The sequence below is a fragment of the Balaenoptera borealis genome, assembly GCF_965194805.1.
Source record: "Balaenoptera borealis genome assembly, chromosome: 15".
In the NCBI taxonomy this organism is placed as follows: domain Eukaryota; kingdom Metazoa; phylum Chordata; class Mammalia; order Artiodactyla; family Balaenopteridae; genus Balaenoptera; species Balaenoptera borealis.
In genome coordinates, this window is record NC_138871.1 from 84,535,949 (window position 1) to 84,562,106 (window position 26,158).

The 26,158-nt window shown below is 41.0% G+C and overlaps 1 protein-coding gene across 2 annotated transcripts in view; it reads left to right on the forward strand.

Annotated features, from left to right (window-relative positions):
* The window catches only part of NOL10 (nucleolar protein 10), an 86,800-nt gene that overhangs the window by 56,370 nt on the left and 4,272 nt on the right, over nucleotides 1-26,158 (forward strand). For both annotated transcript variants that reach the window (XM_082357514.1, XM_082357515.1), the window contains 7 exons: nucleotides 84-210; nucleotides 3,793-3,872; nucleotides 4,072-4,170; nucleotides 5,219-5,308; nucleotides 13,531-13,704; nucleotides 13,968-14,215; nucleotides 23,554-23,656. In XM_082357514.1, coding sequence (XP_082213640.1) covers nucleotides 84-210; nucleotides 3,793-3,872; nucleotides 4,072-4,170; nucleotides 5,219-5,308; nucleotides 13,531-13,704; nucleotides 13,968-14,215; nucleotides 23,554-23,656 — 921 coding nt within the window. The remainder of the gene's footprint in view (nucleotides 1-83; nucleotides 211-3,792; nucleotides 3,873-4,071; nucleotides 4,171-5,218; nucleotides 5,309-13,530; nucleotides 13,705-13,967; nucleotides 14,216-23,553; nucleotides 23,657-26,158) is intronic.

Here is a 26,158-nt window from a genome sequence, read left to right on the forward strand (position 1 = left end):
TAATATGAAGTCTGGTTGTAAAACAACTCTTAGTTGACATGATTAGAATGCACATTTGCTAACCTTCTAATCAACGCCGGCAGGTTTTGGGTCCTGCTCCCAGGTGGTGTTCCTTCTTAGACAACTTGACAGAAGAATTGGAAGAGAATCCAGAAAGCACAGTTTATGATGATTACAAATTTGTCACCAAGAAAGACCTTGAAAATTTAGGTAAAAAAAATTATGATGAAATGTTTATAAGATTATTTCTACTTGTTTTTGTTTTGAGTTTTGAACATTAGAAGTGATGGAGTCACATTTATCTGATTTTCCAAATCTCGTTCTGACAAATCAGACATTAAACTTAGTATATATAATCTCTGCTTAGAAAAAGATTCAGATAAATTCAACCTACTGGAGCTTTTTTGTATCTTAAATGAGGAATAATTTTTTTAACCTACCACCTATGTATAGGAAAAATATCAGTCAAGGGAGCAGTGACTTTCAAGTACTATTTGAATATAATAAGATTTTGAGAAATCTCAGAGACTGCACGGAAACGATTTTTGTCCCCCTGTAGGTTTGCTTATTAAAAGACCTAATCCAAAACTTAGAACCCATAGATTGAATCCTCAAATATGTAGAACCTTAACAGTTACTTAGGTTTAAAGAATACAAACCAAGAAATGCTTCTTCATAATGGCCAACATTTAAAATAGGGCTTAGATGTGCCAGGCGGTATTCTGAATGTTTTATATACAACTCATTTAATCCTCACAGCTATGGAGTGGATACTATTATGATTTCATTTTATAGGTAAAGAAACTGAGGCACAGAAAGATTTTTTTTTTTTCCCAGAAAGATTAAAGCAACTTGCCAAAGGCTTCAGTGGTTGGTAAATGTGAGGGTTAGAGTTTAAACTTAAGAGTCCATGCTCTTAACCTCAGCCATACTGACCCCTCTGAAGAACATGTTTATCTTAGTTGACTAGTGCTGGTTTGTAGGATAACAAGAGTAGGTTTTGCTAATCTTGTTCTATTGTTGGGAAAAGGCTACATAACAAATTACTGAGAATGGGAAAACCTAGAGGGTCCATTCTCCACAAGCCTAGGCAGCTTAGTTGTCTAGAACAAATAGATGTACTATAGCAGTTAAATGCTAAAAGAAGATAGAATCGTATAACAAATAGATGAGAAGAGAGATTCTTAAACTCTATTTTGAAACTATATCTTTTAGCACAGTTAATCCAGGCAGAATTATTTTCTACTAGCTACCACCAAAATAATTCTTTAAATTTTAATGTGTTTAAAAAGAAAAGAGTTGTATTTAGCCTTTTAAAAATATGACTTATGGATGAAATAGGGTGAACTAAGTCTTCCTACTGAAGTGCCTCCTTAAATATCTCCAATGTAATTTTTACAGTATGCTTGTGTCATACTCACCTACCTTCTTAAATTGGAGACTAAAAAGTCATTGCTGTTTTGTGGATTTTAAAAAACTACTGTGTTTAGTATATTTTGGGTGTTTTTTCAGTCTCTTCACTGTGTTTATTTTGGGTGAGGAAGGCCGTGATAAAGGTTTAGATACGTTTTGTTAAAATGCATTCATACTGCCTATTTTTAAAACTATGGAAATAGATATAATATTCAACAAAATAAGTTATACTAGAAATCATCTTCATGTAAATTAGTAATATCTTTTAATATTAAATGAGCCATTGGTTATAATTTTTCAACAGATTTTACCATCATATATAAAACCTTTAAAATAATTTATGTTAAAGTAAAAATAAGGCCATGTCACTAACTTCCCTTATTTCTTAAGATTATAGCATTGAATACTTGCAAGTTCTGACATTTCCCAGTTATAGCCTTTAGCAGGTCCTATACCATGGTGTTTCCCAAAACGTGTTTCATGGGCCACTGTGTATGCAGTGCTGGATTTTGGCTGATATCATGGGCAATTAGAGATGGGCTGACATGGGCTCACATCCCACCGCTACCACGTAACAGCTCTATGACTTGGCCAATTTACTTAACCTCATTGTGCCTTGGTTTCCTCATCTATAAAATGGCAGTAGTAATGGTGCCTACCCGTAGGGTTGCTTGGAGAATGAATCAGATAATGCTTGAAAAGTACTCACCACAGTTTTGAAACATGATACATAAATGTTACCTATCATTTTAAGAGATTTGTGGCAAATAAGTTTGAGAAATGTTAGGTTAAGCCAAGATAAATCAGTTTCTCTACTTATGGACTTCTTTGAGCCTTTAATGCCATCATACACTGTAAATATCCAGGAGGGGGAGGAAAATATGAAACAGTTCCCAGACTTAACTTGATCGTAGAACCTCTTCTTCCTCAAAGATCTCTTGGGACTAGTGTTCTGTGGAGCTAACGATGGGAAAAGCTGCTGCTCCTGCCAGAGTCTCTGTGTAGAATTGTTTTAACATGAAAAGCTTTCTCCTGGAATGGGAATAATGCTGGGCCGTAAATGTAAATTTTATATACCTAATAGAGGAAACAAAAAATTACGAACCCACATGTGCAGGTACCTAAATGCAGATTGTTATGCACTGGACATTTCATTAAGGTTCAGCCCTCCCTCCCCCCGAACACCCCTACCACCTTTTAAGTTTCTACTGTGCAAATCCAAACCCTGTGGTTTTATTAACCTAATGAATTCTAGGAAAGTATTTTTCTGACCAAGTCTTATTACTTTATGAGATTATCCTAAATTTAATTTTGCCTTTTGATGTTGTTCTGTAATGTATACTGTTTTGTACATCTATGTGATTTTGCCTAGTAAGTGATTTTTAGGTCTGGAGGGATGTTAATTTCTAAAATTTGGAAATCAGGGTAATGTTTTCCTTGGAAACATAGTCACTTAGTATTATACCAACTAAAGCTGCCATTTATGTGAGTATATCATAGGTGGTCTTATTCTGAAGATAAATATTCTCATAACCTTTCTCTGTGTAAATATTTGCAATTAATAAATAATTTCTGTGACATAGGCAGAGCATCCTCTTCTGACCACCAGCACCACTGATTGTAAATGAAATCTAAATCTAGGAAACCCTGTGAAAGATACTGTTCAAAGCTTCCAAACACTGATTGGCATTGAACTTTTAATTCATCCATGATGAAGTATGTCTGTATATAATATATATGTTGGTATAAATTTGCCAAAAGCTGTTCTTTTGGGGGAAAAACATGCCCTTTCTACATTATTGTTGTGACAGTGTCCTTTGTTTTTGGAAATTATGGGCCATAACAGTGGTCTCCCCCCAACCCTGGCACTGTTCCTACTTGGCAGTTTGAAAGTTGACAACCTAGTGTTGATCTCAGCATTTTTTGTTTGTTTGGGCTTTTTTTTTGGCCGCGCTGCACGGCATGCGGGATCTTAGTTCCCCGATCAGGGATCGAACCTGTGCCCCCTGCGGTGGAAGCGTGGGGTCTTAAACAGTGGACCGCCAGGGAAGTGCCCTCAGTATTATTTTTAAAGTTAAACTAGCTCATGGAATCCAAAAATCTGAGAACCACTTGTATAGGGAACCCTTCTTTACTTACCTGTCATAGTTCATAAAGACCTTGCCATCATTTTTATGCTTAGTATTGCATTAAAAATAAGTAAGGATGATATTGCTGAAGCAGAGTAAAATTTTCTTTGCAATTATTGAAGAAGATCAGTAATTCTGATCCTTAAATTTTTACTCAAAAGTGAACTTATAATCAAATTGTCATGAAAAATCGTTGAATTTTAATCAAGATTTCATAAAAATCTGCCTTCTTCTGATTAACTTTCCCCAGGGCTCACCCATCTTATTGGATCACCTTTTCTCCGGGCATATATGCATGGATTTTTCATGGATATAAGACTCTACCACAAGGTAACTACAAAACTACAGTTATTTTAGGTGACTGATGAGCGCTCTGTAGCCATTTCTTCTCTACTTACTTGCATTTTTATAAAACATACTTAAGATTTGTAAGCAATCTGTCTGTTCTTTGGCATGATAGTCATGCTGTATATGAGACATGCTGCTAAATACAATTCTCTTATTTTTAATTTTTTTCCACTTTGAAAAGGTGAAATTGATGGTAAATCCATTTGCTTTTGAAGAATATAGGAAAGATAAGATCCGACAGAAGATAGAAGAAACACGAGCACAGAGAGTCCAATTAAAGGTAAATATTGTAGTCATCATTGAATGTACTAGAGAAGGGTACTTCACTTTTATTTATTACTCAAAGAAACCTGCCATCCATTTCTTAGTTTTTCCATCCTTAGTTTACATCTTTTACTGGTATTTTTGGTATATTTTATTTGTTGTGAGGGTGGACACTCTTTAGAGTTTTATCATTATAGACTCCATGGTAATGGTAGTGTGGAAGATCATGCCAGGCGAGCTGATAGTGTCCGTCCTACCAGGAAGATATGATGCTGTTTTCAAACAGGGATTTAGATTTTGGAGCGATGGCGCTTTGCTAATCCCCATTTCTTCCTGACATTTGGGAGTGTCTTAGGCTAGCTGCTTGGATCATGGGAAATGGTCATTAGACTATGCCAGGGCCCAGACAGGAATCAGGCCACACTAGTTCTATTAACAGAGGGAATTTAATGTAAAGAATTGTTACCCAGGTATTAGAGAACTGAAAAGGCAGAAATACTGAGGTATTGACAAGAGAGGCCGTGGCTTCAGGGAGCAGCTGACACTCCAGGGCTGGGCGGCAGGAGAGAGGCAGGCCTGAGAGCCGGGACTCAGACCTCCGTGGAGGGCTGACAGCTGGCCGTGGGGTCCTCGAGGTAGGGTGAGGCTGTTCCCGGGAGCGGGGGAGAACCACAGAGTGGCCTCCCCGCTCTGCTGGAGCCACCTGTTGTTGCCAGGACAAAGAAGCATTGGCGGGTGATGTCACGCCAGCGGCAAGCAGAGGGGAAGCGCAAACCCCATCTCCTTCTGCCTTCCCGTCCCGACTGAGATCAGCCACCAAGTGATGCAGTCACTTCCAACTGGACATTGTTTAAAGCACATGCACACACTTCCAGCGCAAAAGACTAGTGACAGGTCTTTCCTTTTTCCAGATTATTTGTTAAGTTTTTAAAAGCAGTGAGTGTGTGTGTATATTGGCCAGGTCAGGCTAGGACACGGAGTCCTCTGTCCCTGCTCTTCGCTTTAACCTTTAAAGCTAAATTGTAGGTATTTCAGTACAGCTTTTTTTTTTTCACCTCTACTAGAAATTGCCAAAAGTTAACAAAGAGCTGGCACTTAAATTAATTGAGGAAGAGGAGGAAAAGCAAAAATCTACATGGAAAAAGAAGGTTAAGGTAAGATTTTATAAGGCAGAGAAAATATTGATAAATTGTCTCTCCATTTTCTTGACAGTAACTTGTATCTTTTTTCTTTTTACTTTAAAAACGCATTTAGTTTTCTGTTTTCCCTGCTTTTAAGATAGTATGTGCTCAATATGGGAAGTTTGTAAAATAGAATATAAAGAAGAAAGTCACCCATATAATTCTATCCAGACAAAGGCATCATTAATATTTTAGTGAATTTCCTTCCTGTCTTATTTCTCTTAAAATTATAAACTATAATAGCAGGATACTATTGTATATATAAAATATTTATCCTGGTTCTATAAAATAACACACATAGCTTCCCATTTTTATTAAAAATTCTTTCATAAATATTTTTGAGAGCTGCATATTTTATCTTGTGATGTATTTTAAATAATCCTTTTATTGTTAAATATTGAGTTTGCTTATTGTTTTTCTCTGGACTAACTAGGTTTGTTTATAACTTCACAAGTAACCAGTTTTCATTTAGACTTGGCATCATTGGGACTGTGCACTCCTATGAATACTGCTCTCCACATTCCGTTCCTAATGTAAAAGAGAGAAAGATCGGTCATAAACTAAGTAAGGGTCAATGCTTCATTTAGCTGATGTTGTCAAGACAGGAGGAGGTTTTTCTAATTTTCCCGGATATGCGAAGCCTTCCTCGTTCCTCCCCAGTGCTGTTTTCTCACCTGTTTAGATCAGGCAGGCAGATGACCAAGCTGGGCTGTCCTCTGGAATGAGGTGTAAACATCTGATCTCTCCTGCAAGCCTGCAGGACCTGCCTGAGTAGATAGATGGCTGAACCTCGTATCTGGGCCGGCTGTGTTGAGCTCTCAGGAGGGGATTGTTTGCTTGTTTATTCTTTCTCGGTTCTCTCTCTAGTTTTTAGCCAGGTGAGTGAACGGGAGATAAGTGAGCTCTTCATGTGTTTATTTTTGTACCACTCTCTTCAGTGACGTCAGGGGACTGCAACTAAAGGGTCTTGTGTCTGGCCCCCTTGCTAACTAGTTGTGTCATCATGGGTGACCCTCAGCTTCACTGGGTCATAGCTTGTTCTTCTATAAGATGCAAGAGTAGGACCAGCGAGGGGCGTTCTTGGCGCTATGATTTCTAAATGGGTTCATTCTCACTGTTCCCTCTGTCGTCCTTGGCCTCCTCATCCTTTCTGCATCCTCTTATCCTGGTCTGTTAGCTTCTTTTAATATGCTGTTTTTTCCCTTTTTTTTCCAGTTCTTTTTAATTTATTTTTTATTGGGGTATAGTTGTTTTACAGTGTCGTGTTAGTTTCTGCTGTACATCGAAGTGGAGTTCCCTGTGTTATACAGCAGGTTCTCATTAGTTATCTATTTTATACATATTAGTGTATATGCATTGATCCCAATCTCCCAGTTCATCCCACCCCCCCACACACAAGTAAATACATAGATGGCTTTTACGTTTCTATTTTCATTACATGAATAGTATACCAATGTTGAAGCAATGACTTAAACTTGTTATTATATGAATTTATACATCTATATGCTATGGCTGTGCACCTTCCTAATTTACATCAGTGTACTAAGTATATATGTATATCTTAAAATGTTTAAAATGTAAGTGCTTCCTGCTACCTTGACTTTCTCCTCAGAGTATTCACATTGATTTATTTTCTTTCTTCCTTTCTTTCTTTAATAAATTTATTTATTTATATTTTTGGCTGTGTTGGATCTTTGTTGCTGTGTGCGGGCTTTCTCTAGTTGCGGCGAGCGGGGGCTACTCTTTGTTGCAGCGTGTGGGCTTCTCATTGTGGTGGCTTCTCTTGTTGCAGAGCACGGGCTCTAGGCGCGTGGGCTTCAGTAGTTGCGGCACACAAGCTCAGTAGTTGTGGCTTGTGGGCTCTAGAGCGCAGGCTCAGTAGTTGTGCTGCGTGGGCTTAGTTGCTCCGTGGTATGTGGGATCTTCCCGGACCAGGGATTGAACCCATGTCCTCTGTATTGGCAGGCAGATTCTTAACCACTGCGCCACCAGGGAAGTCCCCACATTGATTGTCTTGTTAGCCCAACCTGAGGATGGTTAGGGAGGTAACCTTTCAGCTTTATATGTCATTCTGCAAGCTTAATGGAAGTGATCTTTGGATTTACATGCCCTGAAGTTTCAGTAAGGAGGGAATGGAGCTAATTTAATTTTGATACTTTGTGCAGCACGGTATACACAGTTCCGGAGCCTTTTTAAAGGCCTTATGATTGTGGAGATGTGGGGGAAGCGTCCTTTTCTCACCATCCTCCCTCTGCTTCACAGACTTTTGTTGAGGTAGGGACGGCTGGAAGAGATGTAGAACACAGGCGGCCCTTGCTGTGCACGTTAGTGCAGGCTGGTAACAACGAGCCTGGGAGCTGAAAACATGCAAAGTGATCTGTAGAGTCAATGGGAAAATCATGGTTGTCTGTGCCTTTAAAACAGTTTTAGTCAAAACATTTATAGGGTTATCCTGTAAAGAGTCATCAGACTGTGTGCTATTTCTACTGCAGGTGCAAAGAGGAAGAACCTTGGAAATTCTTATCTTCTTCCATCAAACAGTTCCCCTTCAGCTGTTGGAAGCTGGAAGCACGGTGTTTGTAGCTGTGTGAACTATAGAATCCCGCTAGAAGGTGGTGTTTGTAAAACGTGCTCCTCATCTGCTCTTAGTGGCTTGCTGACCCAAGTCAGGCTCCGTTATCAGAGCTCAGTTTCTTTCCAGAAATACTTAAATATAGTCATCTAAAAATCTGAGACTGTCATTAGACAGTTTGTATGATTCGTTGTTTAACAGTTTTATCTAATTAAATGACCTGGGGAATTCTCTGGCGGTCCAGTGGTTAGGACTTGGCGCTTTCACTGCTAGGGCCTGGGTTCAACCCCCTGGTCGGGGAACTAAGATCCCACAGGCCGCGTGGTGTGATTCCCCCACCCCCGCCCCACAAAAAAAGACCTTAAAAACCGTTCCTGAATTAAGGAAAGACTCCTTCATTATAATTGTAAAGAATACTTGAAAGAATTGTGAAATCCATCAGCAGTTCATTAGTCTTGTCTGGTCTTTGAATTCAGCTCTTTAAGCCCTCAGGAGCTTTAATAGCTCTGGTAACTTCTGACGTGAAAGTCAGTGTGGTGCGGTTATGTTCTGCTTTGGCTCCAGCTGAAATTTCATGGAGGCTGACAGTGAAATACGTTCCCAGATATTGCTACCACTGATAACATAATTAAAGTCTAATAAGATGTTTACCTTTCAGTTGATGTTGCATCTGCAATGGCAAGTGACCCACCGCATAATGTCAAGAAACATTATCTGGACCTTATCCAAACTTAGAAATTTGGTTGTATTAATTGGTGGTATTTGGTATTAGAAATTTGGTATTAATTAATTTGGTGGTATTAATTCTAATTAAGAATTAATTCATTTGTTCTTTCAGCTTTATTCTTTCAATCCAGGAACTTAGGTTCTTCAGCACTTGGAAATTTTCTTAAAAAAAATTTTTAAGTAGTCTTTCCCTGCTGTGATTCATGGTCACTTGTTCAAATTTAAGAGTGAAAGATTTGAAAAGCTGAGGGGAGGCTCTGAGGTGGAGACAGGGCTCCTCAGTCCTGTGTGCTGACCTGGCCAAGCGGTTTATTTGGGGAGGCGCCAAATGGCAGGGTCTTCAGCCTTTCCCTCGGCTGCTCCGAGCCTCCTGACTGGAGGGCGGTGGCCTGGCTGCCAGCATTCTGAGGACTGAGAACTCCCATCAGGGGGGCTTGGGGCGGCCGGGTGGGGGGCATCTCAGCCCCTCGCCCGCACCCCCTGGTGCCAGGTGCTCCCCTGGCCTCCCCGCGCTGTGGGCCCGGCTGGCCACGCCCTCCCCTGCAGAGAAGCCTTCCTTCAGCTGGAGACCGCGGGGGCTAGACCTTCCTTTCTTGCTCCTGCAGCCTCGTTGCTCCTGTTTCCTTTCCTGTCCTTCTCAGCGTTAAGGGTCTGTGTCTTTTTAAAGCCCCTTTTCTGTTGTTTTAGTGGGGTTTTAGCAGAGATTAGAAGATGCTCATGTTCGAACCACCATCTTTACTCAGAAGTCTGCATCACCTTAATTTCATAGATACCATAGCATTGAAAGAATTAATCTGTTTTAAATGTTAAGTATTTCTCATATATGTCACTGTGTTGGGACAAAATATTGATAATAAGCATCCTACTCAGATCTACACATAATACACTTCTTTGAGGCAGGGCTGTGGTATAAACAATACTTTAAGATGTTTCCTAAATTCCAGTGGCAAGTGTTTGGCATATGCACATGTGTATTTGTAGGGCAGCTCGCTAGCCAGACGCTCGTGAACTACTACAGCACATCACTAACTACATCTCAAACTACTTTTTTTTTTTTTTTTAAGACAGCTGTGAAAACAAACAATTAGACTAGGAAACTCTCTGATGGAAATATTTTTACAGCTGGGTTAGGAGAGTTTTTATTTTATATTTGTTCTAAGGCATACTTGTCTTTAGGCAATGCAACTTATTTGTTTTAAATTAAGGGAAAAAAAGAATACTAGCCAACATATCCTTTTTTAACATGTTTCTCAGTTATTTGTTAAATGTGATTATTTAATAATACAGTAAGATGAAAAAGAAAAGATTTCCCTTGGGGTTTATATGTATATACATGAAACCTGAAAATGTATAACAGGCCAATAGCTATTCATGTGGTCTTTGGCAGTATTACGTATCCTGTGTTTACAGGTAACTCCAAAATTTATCTGGTTTATCCCCCTCTTCTCTCCTGAGTCCTGGTGCCTTGATTTTAGGCACCTAATGGTGTCCATCAGAATCCAGATGATGTTCTCCTTGAGCCATAGACTGAGTTAACCAGTCTTAAATGGAACATAATTTCTTTGTTTAACTTTTCTCATGCACTGGATTTTTTTTTAAGACAATTTTTACTTTAGAACAGTTTTACGTTCACAGCAAAATCAAGAGGAGGGTACAGAGATTTCCCATATACCCCTGCCCCGACACATGCGTAATCCCCCCTCCCCCCATTAATATCTCCCACCAGAGGGAACATTTGTTACAATCGATGGACCTACATTGATACATCATAATCACCCAGAAGCCCACAGTTTACATTAGGGTTTACCCTTGGTGGTGTTCATTCCACGGTTTTGGACAAATGTATAATGACATGTATCCACTATTAGAACATCAGAATATTTTCACATCCCCTCAAATCCTCTATGCTCTCTACCTATTCATCCCTTCCTACTGAGCCCTAGCAACCACTGATCTTTTTACTGTCTCCATTGTTTTACCTTTTCTACAGTGTCATATAGTTGGGATCGTAGCCTTTTCATATTGGCTTCTTTCTCCTTAATAATATGCATTTAGGGTCCCTCCATGTCTTTTTGTGGCTGAAAACCTTCTTTCTTTTTTTTTTTTTTTTTTTAGCATATAGTTGAGTTTTTTCCTTTTTTTTTTTTTTTAATTTATTTATTTATTTTTGGCTGTGTTGGGTCTTTGTTTCTGTGCGAGGGCTTTCTCTAGTTGCGGCAAGCGGGGGCCACTCTTCATCACGGTGCGCGGGCCTCTCACTGTCGCGGCTTCTCTTGTTGAGGAGCACAGGCTCCAGACGCGCAGGCTCAGTAGTTGTGGCTCACGGGCTTAGTTGCTCCGCGGCATGTGGGATCCTCCCAGACCAGGGCTCGAACCTGTGTCCCCTGCATTGGCAGGCAGAGTCTTAACCACTGCGCCACCAGGGAAGCCCCCTTCTTTCTTTTTAACGCTAAATGATACTCAGTTGTTTGAATGTAGCACGGTGTACTTACTATTTAGCTACTGGGGGATGTCGTGGTTTCCTGGTACATGATTTCTTGCCCTTTCCTCCATCCTCTGCCTCGCTTTCTGATCGTCTCCAGTGACGGATCCTGACTTGCTGTATCGCCAGCTTTCTAGTCGCTTAAGCTAGACACTTGAAATTTTTAACCCTCTTTTTCAGTCTTCCTCTTCCCATCTCATCTGTAGCTGTATCTATCAGTTCGAACTTGGAAGTGTATCTCACTATCATCCTTTCCTAAAACACCCTTAGATTCCAGTTGCCCTAACTCAGGCCCTGTCTCTTTTCCCAGTTTCCTCAAGAGGCCTCTTCGTCTTCCCCATGACTCTGGTTTCTCCCTCAACAGCCCATCATGTAGCACGCTGCTGCAGAATCGCAAAGCAGGCTTCTTTTTGTCATCTGAGTTTCTTTTTTTTTTTTTTAATTTATTTATTTAATTTATTTATTATTTTTGGCTGCGTTGGGTCTTCGTTGCTGCGCGCGGGCTTTCTCTAGTTGCGGCGAGCGGGGACTACTCTTTGTTGCGGTGCGTGGGCTTCTCATTGCGGTGGCTTCTCTTGTTGTGGAGCACGGGCTCTAGGCACCTGGGCTTCAGTTGTTGTGGCTCATGGGCTCTAGAGCACAGGCTCAGTAGTTGTGGCGCACGGGCTTAGTTGCTCTGCGGCATTTGGGACCTTCCCAGACCAGGGCTTGAACCCGCGTCCCCTGCATTGGCAGGCGGATTCTTAACCATTGCGCCACCAGGGAAGCCCTGTCATCTGAGATTCTTGACGCACTCTTCTGTCTGTATCTTTCTCCTCCTTATCCTCTTGTTCCCTAATAGTTTCCCCTTACCTGCAGAATAAGGTCACGGTATTTAAAATTCTTTACAATCTGGCCTGATCAAGAATTGCTTTTTCAAATTTTGCCATTATCCTTGCATTATCTATTGCATTAGACTGTTCACCACTCCTCGGTGGTCTGGAAATGTTCTTCCCAAATTTCTATCTGTTGAAAACTACCCATCTTTTAAGCTTCCTCCCCGATGCATATCCCCTGTGAACCCTTCTGAGGTGTACCTTGTTGGAATTACTTTTTACCTCTCTGCTCCTAGAGCACTTTCAACTCTGTTTAGCATCCTTTTTAAGGTGCCTTGTAGCATAGAGGTTTGTTTGCTTTTTGCTCATTAGGTTGTGAATGCCTTGGGATCAGGAGCTAGAACTTACCTATCTTTGTTTCTTCCTTGAATCTAAATCTGTCTTGGAAATGATACTTAGTCAGGGAAGACTTCGATATATCTCAAATATATATTCAGTATATCATAGAATTTTAGTAAGGGTTTGTCAGATTTTAGGTACATACAGGTAATAAACAACCCAAGTTCCTTAATGTCTCATGGTTTACCAATTTTTTGTGTAGCTCAGTTATACAACATTCTGAGCTCAACTACTTACAACCTTATTTACTCCCAGTAGTGGAGAAGCAGCCAGTAAAATAGTCTGTTAAGTAGAGCCATAGTTTACCACAAACAGGTTCATTTTTTCCAGCCTGTGCTTAGGCTGTTTACTTTACAAACCATGTTAAGTAGGTTAATGTATCTGGTTTCCAAGCCTATTGCAGATAAGGAACAATAGGAGAGCCCTGAGTGTATAAGATTATCATCTGTTTAAGTGAACAGATAAGTTTACAGTACATTCTAGAAAATGTTTCTGTTCAGAGTGGTATAAATAAAAGGGAATGCAGTGTCAGTCCTGAGCTATCCAAAATGGGTCTCAATAGTAAAGTTTTATTATGTCAAAATCGCAGTGTCACATTATATCCTTTGAGAACAATTAAATGGCCTAGGAGAAAAAGATCGACGAGGCTGTCCTGTGAGGGAAGGAAATATCCCTTAGGTTTCCGAATAACTCAGAGTCAGTAAACTTACACCACCAGCTCCCCACCTTGTTAATTCTTGACTTATTATTGATGCATACCTCCTCTCCCAGTTTTAGAATATGAAGTTGAAAGTCTCACTAATTTTCATTCAGTATAGTAGCTATGCTTAAAAAGCCATGTTTCAAAAACATGTATTTTCTTGAAAAATGTTTTTGCATCCAAAAATGTTAATTGAAGAAAATTCTTTCTAATGTATTAAGCATAAGGTTAGGCCAAAAGACTCAGTCTTAGCTCATTGTGTGCAACGGCCAACTAATACATATTTTCTGTGAAATAGGTGAATAGAATTTGATTGTGGGTAAGAGATAAGCAATTAGAAAGTTCTGGAAACTGATTCTTTTAGCAATTTCATAATAATTTAATAAGTTGTGCTTTATGTAGCTTATTAATTTATTATTGAGTAAAATGTTTTTAAGCCATCTTTCTGGTCAGATTTTATTCCAATATTAACTTAAAATTTTGACATTCTTTTTCTTATAGAGCCTTCCTAATATTCTCACCGATGATCGATTTAAAGTTATGTTTGAGAACCCTGACTTCCAAGTAGACGAAGAGAGTGAAGAATTTAGGCTTTTGAATCCACTTGTTTCCAAACTTTGTGAAAAAAGGAAGAAGAAACTAAGACTCTTCGAGCAACAGGAACTTCATGAAAAAGTAATGTACTCTTTATCATTTAGAATTTGCTCCTGTTTGTTTAAAATAAAGTTTTCTGTGTAAGTTGAAAGAGTCTTTGAACAAACTTGAGCTGTAATTTGTTTGACCTTCAGCTTAGGAATGTATCTTATTTAATTAAAGATGTTTTTTCCGATGCATGCGATGTCACGTACTCTGATGGGCTAATGCTGTTTAAGAGAAAATAGTGGGTCAGTGTTTTTGGTTGGGGGAGAGGAGCTGCTTCTTACTATTTTTATTTTCAGGAAGAGGAGGAAGAACCGGAAGGAAAACCAAGTGATGCAGAAAGTTCTGAGAGTTCGGATGATGAAAAAGCCTGGGTTGCAGAGGTCAGGAAACAGCGCCGACTTCTCCAACAGGAGGAAAAAGTGAAGCGGCAGGAACGGCTCAGGGAGGACCGGCAGACGGTCCTCAAGCCCCAGTTTTATGAGATCAAAGCAGGCGAAGAATTCAGAAGCTTCAGAGATTCTGCCACAAAGCAGAAGCTGATGAAGTGAGTAGCACAGCCTTCAGTGATGGTTCCTCGAGTTGTCCCAGCCTTGCTTTTCTCCTTGCCCTAAAGGCGGCATTTGGATCTTTGGAGTTAATGTGAGGGAAGCACCACAAGGCCTGAGGGGAAATACACTGGTCTTTACTGTGATTATTTTTAACAACTTTTTGAGGTATAGTTTACATACAATAAGGTGCAGGGTGTGGCCCCATGAGTATTGGTAAATATATACATTGGATCACTTTTATACTGCAGAAGCCACTCTCTTAAATTATGGTGGTAATTAAGAGGTAACAACTTCTTTAACAGAAAGTTATTTTTAAAAGTTAGAATTTCAGTTATGTTTACCATCATCGTAGTTTACCTGATTATTAAAAAGGTCACTTGGAAAATTTGCCAGGAATTTTAAGTCTCTTGTAGGCAAACTGAGAGATCAGAAAGAGTGGTATTCTAGAATAGTCGAACACATAGAGACAGAAAGTAGAATGGTGGTTGCCAGCGGTTGAGGGGTGGGGAGACATTGCTTAATGAGATACAGAGTTTCAATTTGGAATGATAAGAAAGTTCTAGAAATGGGCAGTGGTAATGGTTGCAGAATAGTGTGAATATCCACTGAACTGTTCACTGAAAAATGGTTAACATGGTGAGTTTTATGTTATATATATTTTATCACAATAAAAAAATCCACCTTAAAAGAAGTGGTATTATTTGAACAGTTTCAGTTGTCAGGTGTCTAAGTAAGGAACTAGCTGGGTACGTAAGCCCAAAGCGTGTATAAGCTCTAAGTCACCCAGGTCTCTGCTTTGAGAATTTCTAGGCTGAGTATTGATATACAGGATTTGGATGTGATAGCCAGTCAGAGTAGAGTACCTTGTAAGAAGAGCCTAAAGGTCTGGGGAGCCAAGGCAAGGGGAGGAGGAGGAGGACCCGAGCAAGACCGGCGAGGCATTAGGTCAGGGGCAATACCAGCGCTGTGCCCCGTGCTTTTCTAGCTCCCACCTTCCCGTTTTGAAAAATGTGGTTTTTCAGACAGAAGAAGGGGGAAAAGGTGGGGAGGATATTGATAGACAGGCTGACTTGTTTCTGGAATGGAGATATGCCTATTCATCTTTATTTCAGCAGTTTCTGGCAAATATCTGGGAAACCAAATGTTGAGCAAACCCTTCAGCTTAGATCCAGGAGCACCTAGAAATTCTGGTTCTGACTAACAAAAGAGACGTTGGTAGACAAAGAATCTAGTGATAGGCTTAATATCTTTTGAAGAAATTTTCTTTACCTGCCAACCTCACTTTTTTTTTTCATAACAACTTTCTTGAAATATAGTTTATATAACATAGAGGTCACGTACTTAAAGTGTGTAAGTCGATGGTTTTTAGCCTATTCACAGGGTTCTGCAACCACCACCGCAGTCAGTTTTAAAACATTTTCATCGCCCCCAAACAAAATTCCTTACCCCGTTGGTATTCACCCCCATTTACCCCACCCCATCCCCGGCATCCACTAATCTGTTCTCTACCTCTATAGATTTGCCTATTCTGACATTTCTTTTTTTCCTTAATGTTTATTTATTTATTATTTGGCTGTGTCTGGTCTTAGTTGGGGCACGCGGGCTTCTCTCCAGTTGAGGCGCATGGGCTCCAGAGCACGGGGGCTCAGTAGTTGCGGCGCACGGGCTTAGTTGCCCTGCGGCATGTGGGATCTTAGTTCCCCGACCAAGGATCGAACCCACGTCCCCTGCATTGGAAGGCAGATTCTTAACCACTGGACCACCAGGGAAGTCCCTGACATTTCATACAAATGGAATCATACAGTACATGGCGTTTTGTCCAACTGCTTCTACTTGGCATAATGTTTTACATGTTCATCCATGTTGTAGTATGTGTCAGTACTTCATTAGTTTTTATTGCCGAGTAATATTCCAGGGTAGGGATATACCACATTTTATTTATCCATTTATCAGTTGAAGGATATTTGTGTTGTTTCCAGTTTTTGCCTATCACAAATAATGCTACTATGAACATTTGTGTGTGTGTTTGCATAGGCATGTGTTTTCATTTCTCCTGGCTGCGTACCTAGGAGTGGGATTGTTGGTCCCATGGTAACGTTATGTCTAACCTTCTGAGAAACTGCCACACTGTTTTCCAAAGAGGCTTCTTCATTTTACGTTCCATCAGCAATATGTGCAACCTCGCTTTTTATGTAGCTGTCATTCTTAGATTTTTATTCGGAGTCCTACTCAGAAGCAGAGGGAAGACTGCTTGTTTTCAGTATTCTGATTCCGTGGAGTGAATTTCTTTGTTAGATTATCTGCTGTTTTTGTCTTGCATTATTTACCCCTAGCTCCTGGATCAGTACCTAGACCCGAGTAGGCACTTGATAAATCCTTGTGAGAGTGTGAATCTTCTATGCCTTGCCTACATGTCAGGCAACTCTGGAAGTTACCCTTTCAAGATCTGCTGAAAAAGAACTCATTTACCTGAAACCCAGGAAAATCTGGGAGCAGTTGTTTTCAGGGTAACCATGGTAACAGGAAGCCACGATTTCGGGGTGGGAGACATGACTAAACTCACTGACATTCTTGTTTTGCCTGTGGGTTGTAGTAGGATATTAATGTAAAAAACAAAAGGGATGAAAATTTAGTATTTAATGATAAATAATAGCTAAGTTAATGCACTGCAGTTACACGTTCTTACTAAGTTAAACGTCAATAAGTTAAACAATTTTTTTGAGAAGAGGAGCTATATGAGTGATAATACTTACACAAGCTTAAAAGCCAAATCCAGTTGCTTAAAGTAATAACCCTTTGGTATGAATAGCCTGCAGTTTGCTGGCATTTTGGCACATACTGCTTATTGAATTCTGGTCTTGACTGGATTATTCTGGCAAATTCTGAACTTGTAATATTTTAATGTTATTTAATGAAGCATTGAACCATTTATCCTTCAGAGAGCTATAGTGATTCCTTATGTTTATTCTGTGAGTTACCACAAGGCAATCAACAAAACACAACATCAGAAGCAAGTGTATTATGTTTAAAAGTTCACTTGGACTTGCCCAACCTTAAAAGCATTTCTATAAAGGGAAAAGTGAAGAGTGAATCCCGACTGGGTACTTGAGTGAGTCCTTTGCTTGACGTAGTAACAGGGCTTTAGATAAATGCATATGTCTGTCAGCACCTTTTCATATGCCTTCCAGTGTGCTGCGCTTTGTTTGTGTGTCTGTTCATCCACCTGTCAGCCTCTCCACCCACCCATTCATCAGTCAAGCATTCATCGGGTGCCTCATGTGAGCAAAGTGCTGTTCTAGGCCCGGGGGATGGAAAGGAAAAGCACAGCTCACATGCCCGTAGCATTCCCATTCTCGCTGACGCCGTGAGCTGTCCAGAGGCCTGGGGAACGTATACAAGGAAGAAAGAGGGTCAGTTTTTAGAGATTTGAGGACGTCTTTATTAGAGGTCCTATTAAAACTGGTCTCTTGACAGAAAAAGATGAGCACAGAAAGCAGGGTGGGAAAGCTGGCATTCTCGCCGAGGGCACGGCGTGGAGAGAGGACTGCTGCGTGGGAGTGAGGGAAGCGCGGAAGCGCCCTCGTTGTGCAGCGGGAGCGCAGAGCGAGTGGCAGGGGCCCAGCTGACGAGCCGGCCGGAGAGGCGTGTTGGGCCCCGACCCAGGTCCTGGCGGGCCAGGGAGGGGTTTGGGCTCAGAATAACGTGATCAGATCTGCTCAGCCCCTCCTCCCAACGATGGAAATACTTACACAGGAAAAGCAGTACATGTTTGTTGTAGAAAATAAACATAAAAACATAAGCGAAAAAGTCCCTATTTCCCAGAGACTGTTATGAAATACCGCAGTTTTAGAGAGAAAATGCAGGGAGAAACGGCCTGTGAGGTCAGCTCACAAACTGTACAGTAGTCTCAGTGGGAAGTGACGAAAGCCTGAAGTGTGGGGTGGAGAGGAGCATGAGTATTTGTAAGCATGTCTAAGAATAAGACACACGCTACAACATTGTTTGGTTACTAATTTAATATCAGAGGAGTCAGGGGTGATGTTGAAATGTCTAGCAATGTTGCCACCGAGATAAGGGATACAGAATGAAAAACAAATTTAAGGCTAAAGTATTGAGCTGGGTGTTCAGCACATTAAGTCCGCAAGACCCAAATGTCCTCTTGGTAACATCCAGCTGACAAATGGAAATGTAGGAGGTGGGCCAGAGACATTGGTATAAGAGATACCAGCTTCATTGTGGGACTGAAACTGTGGTATAAAAAAGACTTCCCACAATTATGTAGAGGGAGATGAGGGCTAAGAGTGGAGCCCTTGGGAACAGCAAGTATTTTTCTTGCGTCTGTGATGAAAACCGTACACCTCTCTGACAACATACAAGTGCAGGCAAAGTAACACATATGATTTTAGAGGTGTCGGGAATATATCGCTAGGCTGGGGCTGAGAATTCTGATTTAGAGGGCTGGTAAAGGAGAATATGGGCAGTAAACATTACTAAGGAGCTGCCCAAGAGGCGGGAGGAAAACGAAAGAGCCAAGCATGGGGAGAATTTCACCGAGAGGGGCGTGGCACAAATGTCAGGGGGAGCAGGGGAGTCCCCGGAATGGAGGTTGGAGAAAGGCCGTAGGAAGAGTGTCTTATTGCGATGAATTTCTCAGGATTGATGAATGAATGGGAGATAAAAGAATATTGTGAACAATTAGCATAGATGGTTCTTTCAAGACATTGGCAGTGAAAGGAAGGAATTCAGAGCCAGTAACTTGGTAAGAAAGGGTTTTTAGGCTTGAGAGATGTGACTTATCAGTACACAGAGGGGAAGGGGAGAGTGAAGAAATGAGAGACTGGACTGAACTGGCAGAGCCGAATTAGGTGAGCAGTCAGGAGTGAATGGGGCCAGGAGCACCAGTACATCTTCAGAGACAAGGGAGAGAAGTCAGGACGAGTGGAGATGATTGTGTTTCTAGGTAGAAAGATTGGGAGTTCACGCCGGCTGGCCTCCGTCAGGAATCTGGGCACATCAGCCTCTTCAGTTACCTGGGGCAGCCTTGGTCTGCGGCGCATGATGTAAATATTGGAAGTGTCTGTTGGTAAACCCCAGAGAAAGAGTCCTTGGGATAACTTTCTAAATTTCAGTAGTTGAGGATAGCCCCTCTTCTTGGGTAATAAGTACTACATGCTAGGTGGCCCTTTCAGCCCAATTCATGAGAGCATTCTTTGAAGCACCTACCCTGTGGTAGGTCCTGGAAATTCAAAGATTTTTAAGACATTTTTTGCCTTTGACGACCTCATCTTCTTCACCAGCTACTTCAGTAGCTCTTGGTGAGCTGCCTATCATGTCTGCAACCTTATCCACTTTAAATTAAATAACTATGGCCAGTTTTTACTCTTCAGCTAATTTTCTTCACTGATTGTGGATAAGAACTAAAAGAATGCAGTCTCATTTTTAATATAAACATTTTTGAAATCTAATTTTGAAAGCAGTTTAATTCCAAACTTTCACTTTAAAAAAAAGAGAATCTTTTATTATTCCAGTAATATGTGCTCCAGTAATACACGAGCATATTATCATTGTAATACTTAGGAGCACAGGATGAAAGGTGAAAGTCCCTTCTTCCCCACACTCCCTTCCTGAGGTCCTGCTCTGGGCGCCTTCTTAGATTTCAGTCACTCCCGTGTATGCACACACTCACGTGTACAGTTGTAGCTTTTCTGCCTTTGACATGAAAGGATCACACTAACCTTGTTGCTGTTTCACGTGCTCTTTTCATTGAACAATAAGTTTTGAAATTTTTTCATTGTAAATACATGGAGGTCTGCCTTATGGCTGCATAAATATTTCGTAAGATGGATGGGCCATGCTATCTAATTTTGGATGTTGAGGTTGTTTCTTGTTTTTCTCTTCCTTTTTCACAGTTATAAATATGTACACATGTGCAAGAATTTCTTTAGACTGCCTTACCTAGTGATGGAGTTTGCTGGACCAAAAGAGGTGTGCGATCAATTTGGCCAGATCGGCCTCCAGAAGGGCTTTGGGCCCTTTGCCCTCTTGCCAGGATGCCTGTTTCCCCACACTTGCAACAATAGTGGATATTAGGGATCTTCTAAAATTTTAACTGAGCTGCGAGTTGAGATAACCGATTTCATGGTTGCTTGAACTTACATCTGCTGAGATAGAGGCTTTGAAGCCACCGTATGCAAACTGAAAGCACTGAAATAGTTTCCAGTAACCTTTACAGTGTATGTAAATATTTGTCAAAGTTATATATTTAAAACGAAGTACTTAAATTTTAAATACTTCTGTTTCTCCATTCTCTTCTTACTCCCTTTGATGTAGACTGTGTGGGGTGATTCCTTTCTCTTAAGCTCATTTCACTCTTCTCAATGCTGTACTAAAGCAGGTGCCTTTAGGTACGTCTTCCACTCCCCTACCTCCCTTTCCTCACAGAGTGATTTAAAAACTCTGTGAAGGAGCATTATTTTTAATTAGTTTCAATTAAGGAAATAGATACTGGTGTGTGTGTGTTTTTAAAGCCTCAAAGAAGTAAATCATTTAGCTGTCCTGGGGCATCTAATAAATATATAATTTGATTTTTTTCCCCTCGTAGTTTATGCCCATTTTTCTTCATTCTTTTAACGCAGCCGTACTGATCATTTAGGTTCTTCCCCCCCCATACCCTCTCCATCCCATACTGAGTCATTCCTGTGCCTTTCCACCTTCTGCAGCCCATGGCTGTCTTCTTAGCAGTCCCCGCAGATGTGGGGGAGTTTTGATCATCTTGTGACCGGCAGGGGGGTACTTTTTCCCTAAACCTCTTAACTTTACCGTCAGTTACAAAGCAGCCGGAGGCCTGCGACCCAAAGCCTAGACAGGAAGAGGAGCAGGACGGGGAGGGCCGGCCAGTGCTGGGCGAACGTGAGGAGGACGGGCAGGGGGGTTTCTGCGTTTTCTTCTTCGGTTACAGTAGACAGTTTTCAGGGGCCTGACTGCGTCTTCAGTCACCTCTGAGCGAATTCACACTTCGGGAATTCAGGCTTCGGGACTGGTGGTTCACGGCCGCTTTCCGCGAGCCGACTTTAAAGGGGGGGAAGTGGGACCTGCTTTACTGCAGGAGCCTCTGCCCTCGGCCCCTGCGTCTGATCCTCTGCCACGGCTCCTCCTAAAGCTCAGGTCTCTCCAAGGAGCCGAGGCAGAACAAGTTGCTGCAGGTGCCCGGCCAGGTACACGGAGAGGAGACCAGAGCTTCTCTGCCCTATCTGCAGGAAATAGGTCATCCTGCAAAGAGTAGTAATTTCCCACAATTTACTTGAAAAGTCTTTTTCTTCCCAAATTAGTGTTCTCTGTGTACCACCTTGTCTCAGTGGCTCCATACTTATTCAGAATTCCTGTTACCTTTAAAATCTCAGCACTTGTAGCTCTGAAAGGAAAGAACAAAAGTGCAATGAAGGACTGGAGGAATTTGCAGAGCTGACATGAGTCACAGGCGCGCTGGAGTCAGTTTACACGTCACCTTTGAGTTCTGCTTAAGTGAAAAAAAGGCGAAACCAAACCTTAATTTCTCATTCAGTTTGTCATGTGGAAGCTTGTCATTTAGAATACTTAGTGGACACATTTCCTGAACAAACCTTTATAAATCAGGCATGGTCTGACACACGCCTGGAAACCAGAAATTCTTCAGGTGGAATCCTGGTTTTAGGCTTGAATCCGTCTGTGGCCTGGGGCAAGTCATAGAACATCTTGCCTCCCTTTGTGCCATCTATAGAGGATAAGCGCTTCTGTCTCAGGGATGTTGAAAGGATTAATTAGTTAGTCTGTTAAGAACTTTGAAGATGAAAAGTACTTTAAAAGTGCTTCTTAATAACATTATTGCTTAGAAAACAGTGCCACTTTTATGCTAACCACGTTTATGTCTCAAATCATGTAAAGAAGGTATATTTAGTACTAACTAGTAGTCATAAACTAGAGGTAGGGCTTTCAAAGATGTAAACATCAAACATTGGCTTCAGAATTTCAAAGGAGCATCACTTTGTCTAATGGATCATTTAGGAGTTGTGTTCTCCTCAGTAATTAGTTACGAAGATCATATTTCAGGAAAAAGAAGACCCTTTCATACAGTGCACACCCCCCCTTTTAAATTCAACCAAGTTTTTTCATATTAACTTTTAAAAAGGGTGCATTCAGTTTTAAGTTGGTGCAAGGAGGATTGGAAAGGGAAGTATATTTACTTTTTTTTTGAGGAAGGAACCGAATAGAAGAGAAAACCGTATTCTTGTTTTTTGTTCCCTCTCTTCTCCCCTCCTAGTTTCATCCCAGGGATATGAGGGTGTTGCTTTTTAGCCTTTTCTAGAAGGGCTAGAGCTAACTTTAAAACTTACTCAAAATGTCTATCTTTAGGCTTAATTCTGTTTTTTCCCCTCTAAACCAACTTAACAATGATCTGATTTTATAATAATACATTATTTTAAGAACATTCAATGAAGTGTTATATAACTGGTACAAAATTCAAATTTAACGTCTTGATTGTTGTAGATGGCAGTGAGTTGCCGGGCACAGCAAACCATAGCAGGGACAAAGATGATAAAAAGAGACCTTAGAAACATGATCAAGAGATGAAATGAAATTGAAATTTGGGCAAATTGTGTCAGAAAGGGTAATTCAGGTAAGAAATTGAAAGGAAAACACCTGGAGAAGTAGCAGTGAATAGGGCTGGATCAGATAGAATTTACCCTCAGTGTAACTGCTTTTGTTTTCTCTGTGTAATCAAACGAGTATTCATGTTTGAAGTTGCTCATACTGTGGGTGATGAGTGTGGTCCGTGAGCTAAGACCAAGTGAAGGAAAAATCAGAATTCTCATATCACGTCTCTGTGGCTTGACCTGGAGAGCTTCCTTTGCAGAAGGTGAATGAGTTGCTGAGATGCTCACATACCTAACTCATGCGTGGATTACATATAAAATGCTTTAGCAGCGTAAGTGCCGCTGACCATTACAGTAAATTACAGGCTTCAGAAATATTGCTCCTTTGCATTTTGGCTTCAGAAATGTGATTTAGTAAGATAAGTAGCAAGCATTGAAATATGTGGAACCACCACTTAAAATACTAAATTAGTGGGTGTTTGGGGCAGCCATTGTTTCTACTAGGGATCTGCTGAGTCTGGATAATGACGGTTTGAGTGCCTGCAATTCTCTCCATTGATAGTATTAAACGAATGCCATTTTCTGTCTTTACCAAATTTGTAAAAGATCATTCTTCGTGTGATCAATTACAATTAAAACTTGTTTCAAATGGTAAATCAAAACAAAATGCTAATTAATATGTCATTCTCTTAAATTTCCTGCAGTAAAACCCTTGAAGACCGGTTGAAACTCGAAGCGAAAAATGGGACATTGAGTGTATCGGACACCACGGTTGGCAGCAAACAATTGACATTTACGTTAAAGAAGGTAAGTTACTTTTTAATGTTCTTTTTTAATTTACAGAAGAAAAATAGGCCTCCAGTAGTGTTGTGCGTGTGTGACCTCAGAGCTGCCTTCCCAAGTTTTTCCCCTGTTGAGGAGCCGTGTTGTCTTCAGGCATTTTTCCTGCCGCCAGGACGCGTCCTGGGCTGCAAGCGCACTGCTTGGCCTCGGCACAGCTGGCGTTGTTTCTGGTGTCCTGAGGGAGACAGGGCCTCAGTGACCCCAGGCTTGGTGCTGTTGGTGAGGAGCTGCCGTGTGGTTTCTGGGTGGCTGGACCACGTGAGTGGGGCCTTCTAAAGCAGAAGTCGTGACCTCCTGCGGTATAGTGGACTGGTTCAGACTCACGTGGACTTAAAGGAGATCAAGAACTGGTGAGTTCCGATATGTTCGTGGCAGTAGGATCAGCTTGTCCAGCGTAGATAGTTTCTGTCAGTAGTAGGTTATTCTAAACTGACTTATAACAGTCAGTTCTTTAGCCGGCTTTGATGATGCCTGGCGCCCACTGAAGGAGGAATAAGCTGCTCTGAACACTTGCTGGTAACTCGTGAATGAGGCTGTTGCCGAGTCTTGGCTCCCCGCGCACCGATGCCGAGTACAAGTACAGAGACAGAGGTTCGGGAGATAAGAAGTAGCGAGGCTTTTTATTTTCTTTGCCAGGCAAAGGGAAGACACAATAGGCCAGCGCCTCAAGAACTGTGCCCCCGCTTCCTGGGGAGTTACAGGCATCCTTATAGGGGAGTTCGCAGTCCGAAGTGAGTGATAAGGATCAAAATGGTGAAGGTCTTACATTCTTCTTCTTCTTGCATTATTTCAAAACAGTCCCCACTGGAGTCAGGCAACCAGGTAATTGGGTCCGGCAGCCCGGTAATTGGGTCCGTTAGTCTCTGGGATATGGGTCTGTGACCTCCTTTCTGAAGTGCAAACAGCTACAAGGGGTGATTTGCTACAAGAGATTACAGGGGGAGCAAATACCAGGTGCAGAATGTAAATTACACAGGATTAGGGGTGACAGGTTAGCTTTGTGAAGGACAAATCTAACTACAGACACTACAGATTAGTAACAGTTAAAATGAAACTAGGATTGATTAACTCTTGCAGGCCAGGTTATGTTTCTTCTCTAGCCTGTTCACTGTTCCCTTTATTTTTCTTTGTTCTCAGGAGAGGGAAAACTTCTTTTCTATTTTTGCTACATGGTTTTGTTTTTCAAATTTTTTTTCTCATTTAGTCCATCTTCCTTAATATACATTGTCACCAAGAGGGAAAGAGTAAGAAAGACTCCGCCTCTGATTCTTTTTTAAAATTGAGTTATAATTCACATATCATAAAATTCATCCTTTTGAAGTGTACAGTTCAGAGGTTTTAGTATATTCACCAAGTTGGGTGTTCATTACCACTGTCTAAATCTGGACCATCCTCATCGCCCCAAAAGGAAACCCCTTGTACAGTCACCCCATACTCACATCTCCCCTGCCTATGGATTTGCCTGTTCTAGACACTGTATATAAATATAATCATACAGCATGTCTTCTTTTGCGACCAGCTTCTTTCACCTTAGCATGTTTTAAAGATTAATCCATGTTGTAGCATGTGTAAGAACTTTATTCCTTTTTATGACTGATATTTCATTGTGTGGATATACGACATTTTGCTTATCCTTTAATCTGTTGATGGACATTTGGGTTGGGTTTTTTGTTGTTGTTATTATGAATAATGCTGTTGTGAAAATTCAGGCATGTGTTTTTGCGTGGACTCGTGTTTTTGTTTCTCTTGGGTATCTACCTAGGAATGGAGTTGCTGAGCCACATGATAACTGTTTAACTTTTTGAGGAACGGCTAGACTGTTTTCCAAAGCGATGGCACCATTCTGCATTCCCACCAGCAGTGTATGAGGGTTCCATTTTGTCCCCATCCTTGCCAACGCTTGTTATTCTTCGTCTTTTTTATTGTAGTCATCCTAGTGGGTGTGAAGTGGTATCTCACTGTGGTTTTGATTTACATTTTCCTGGTGACTAATGAGGGTAGAGCATCTTTTCATGTGCTTATTGGCCATTTGTATATTTTCTTTGGAGAAATGTCTGTTCACACCCTCTCCCATTCATCTCTTATTCTTTGACAGTTCTCTTGGTGTCATCAGGAGGCTTGCCAAATGATAAGGACATTTTTTTTCTTAGTTACCATCCATTATCTCATATAGATACAATAAAAAGAAAAAGCAAAAAAGGAAGAAAAATTGTTTTTTCCTTGTGATGAGAACTCAGGATTTACTGTTTTAACAGCGTTCACGCATATAATACAGCAGTGTTAGCAGTAGTCATCACACTGTACGTTACATCCCTAGGACTCAGTTATCTTGTAACTGGAAGTTTGTATCTTTTGACCACCTTTCTCCAAGTCCCCCCTTCTCCCACCGCCCCTCAGAACATCTTTATTCTAAGTGTAAGAAGCTTTTCAGTTAAATCTGTCTCCATTTAGAGCAAATTTGCACTC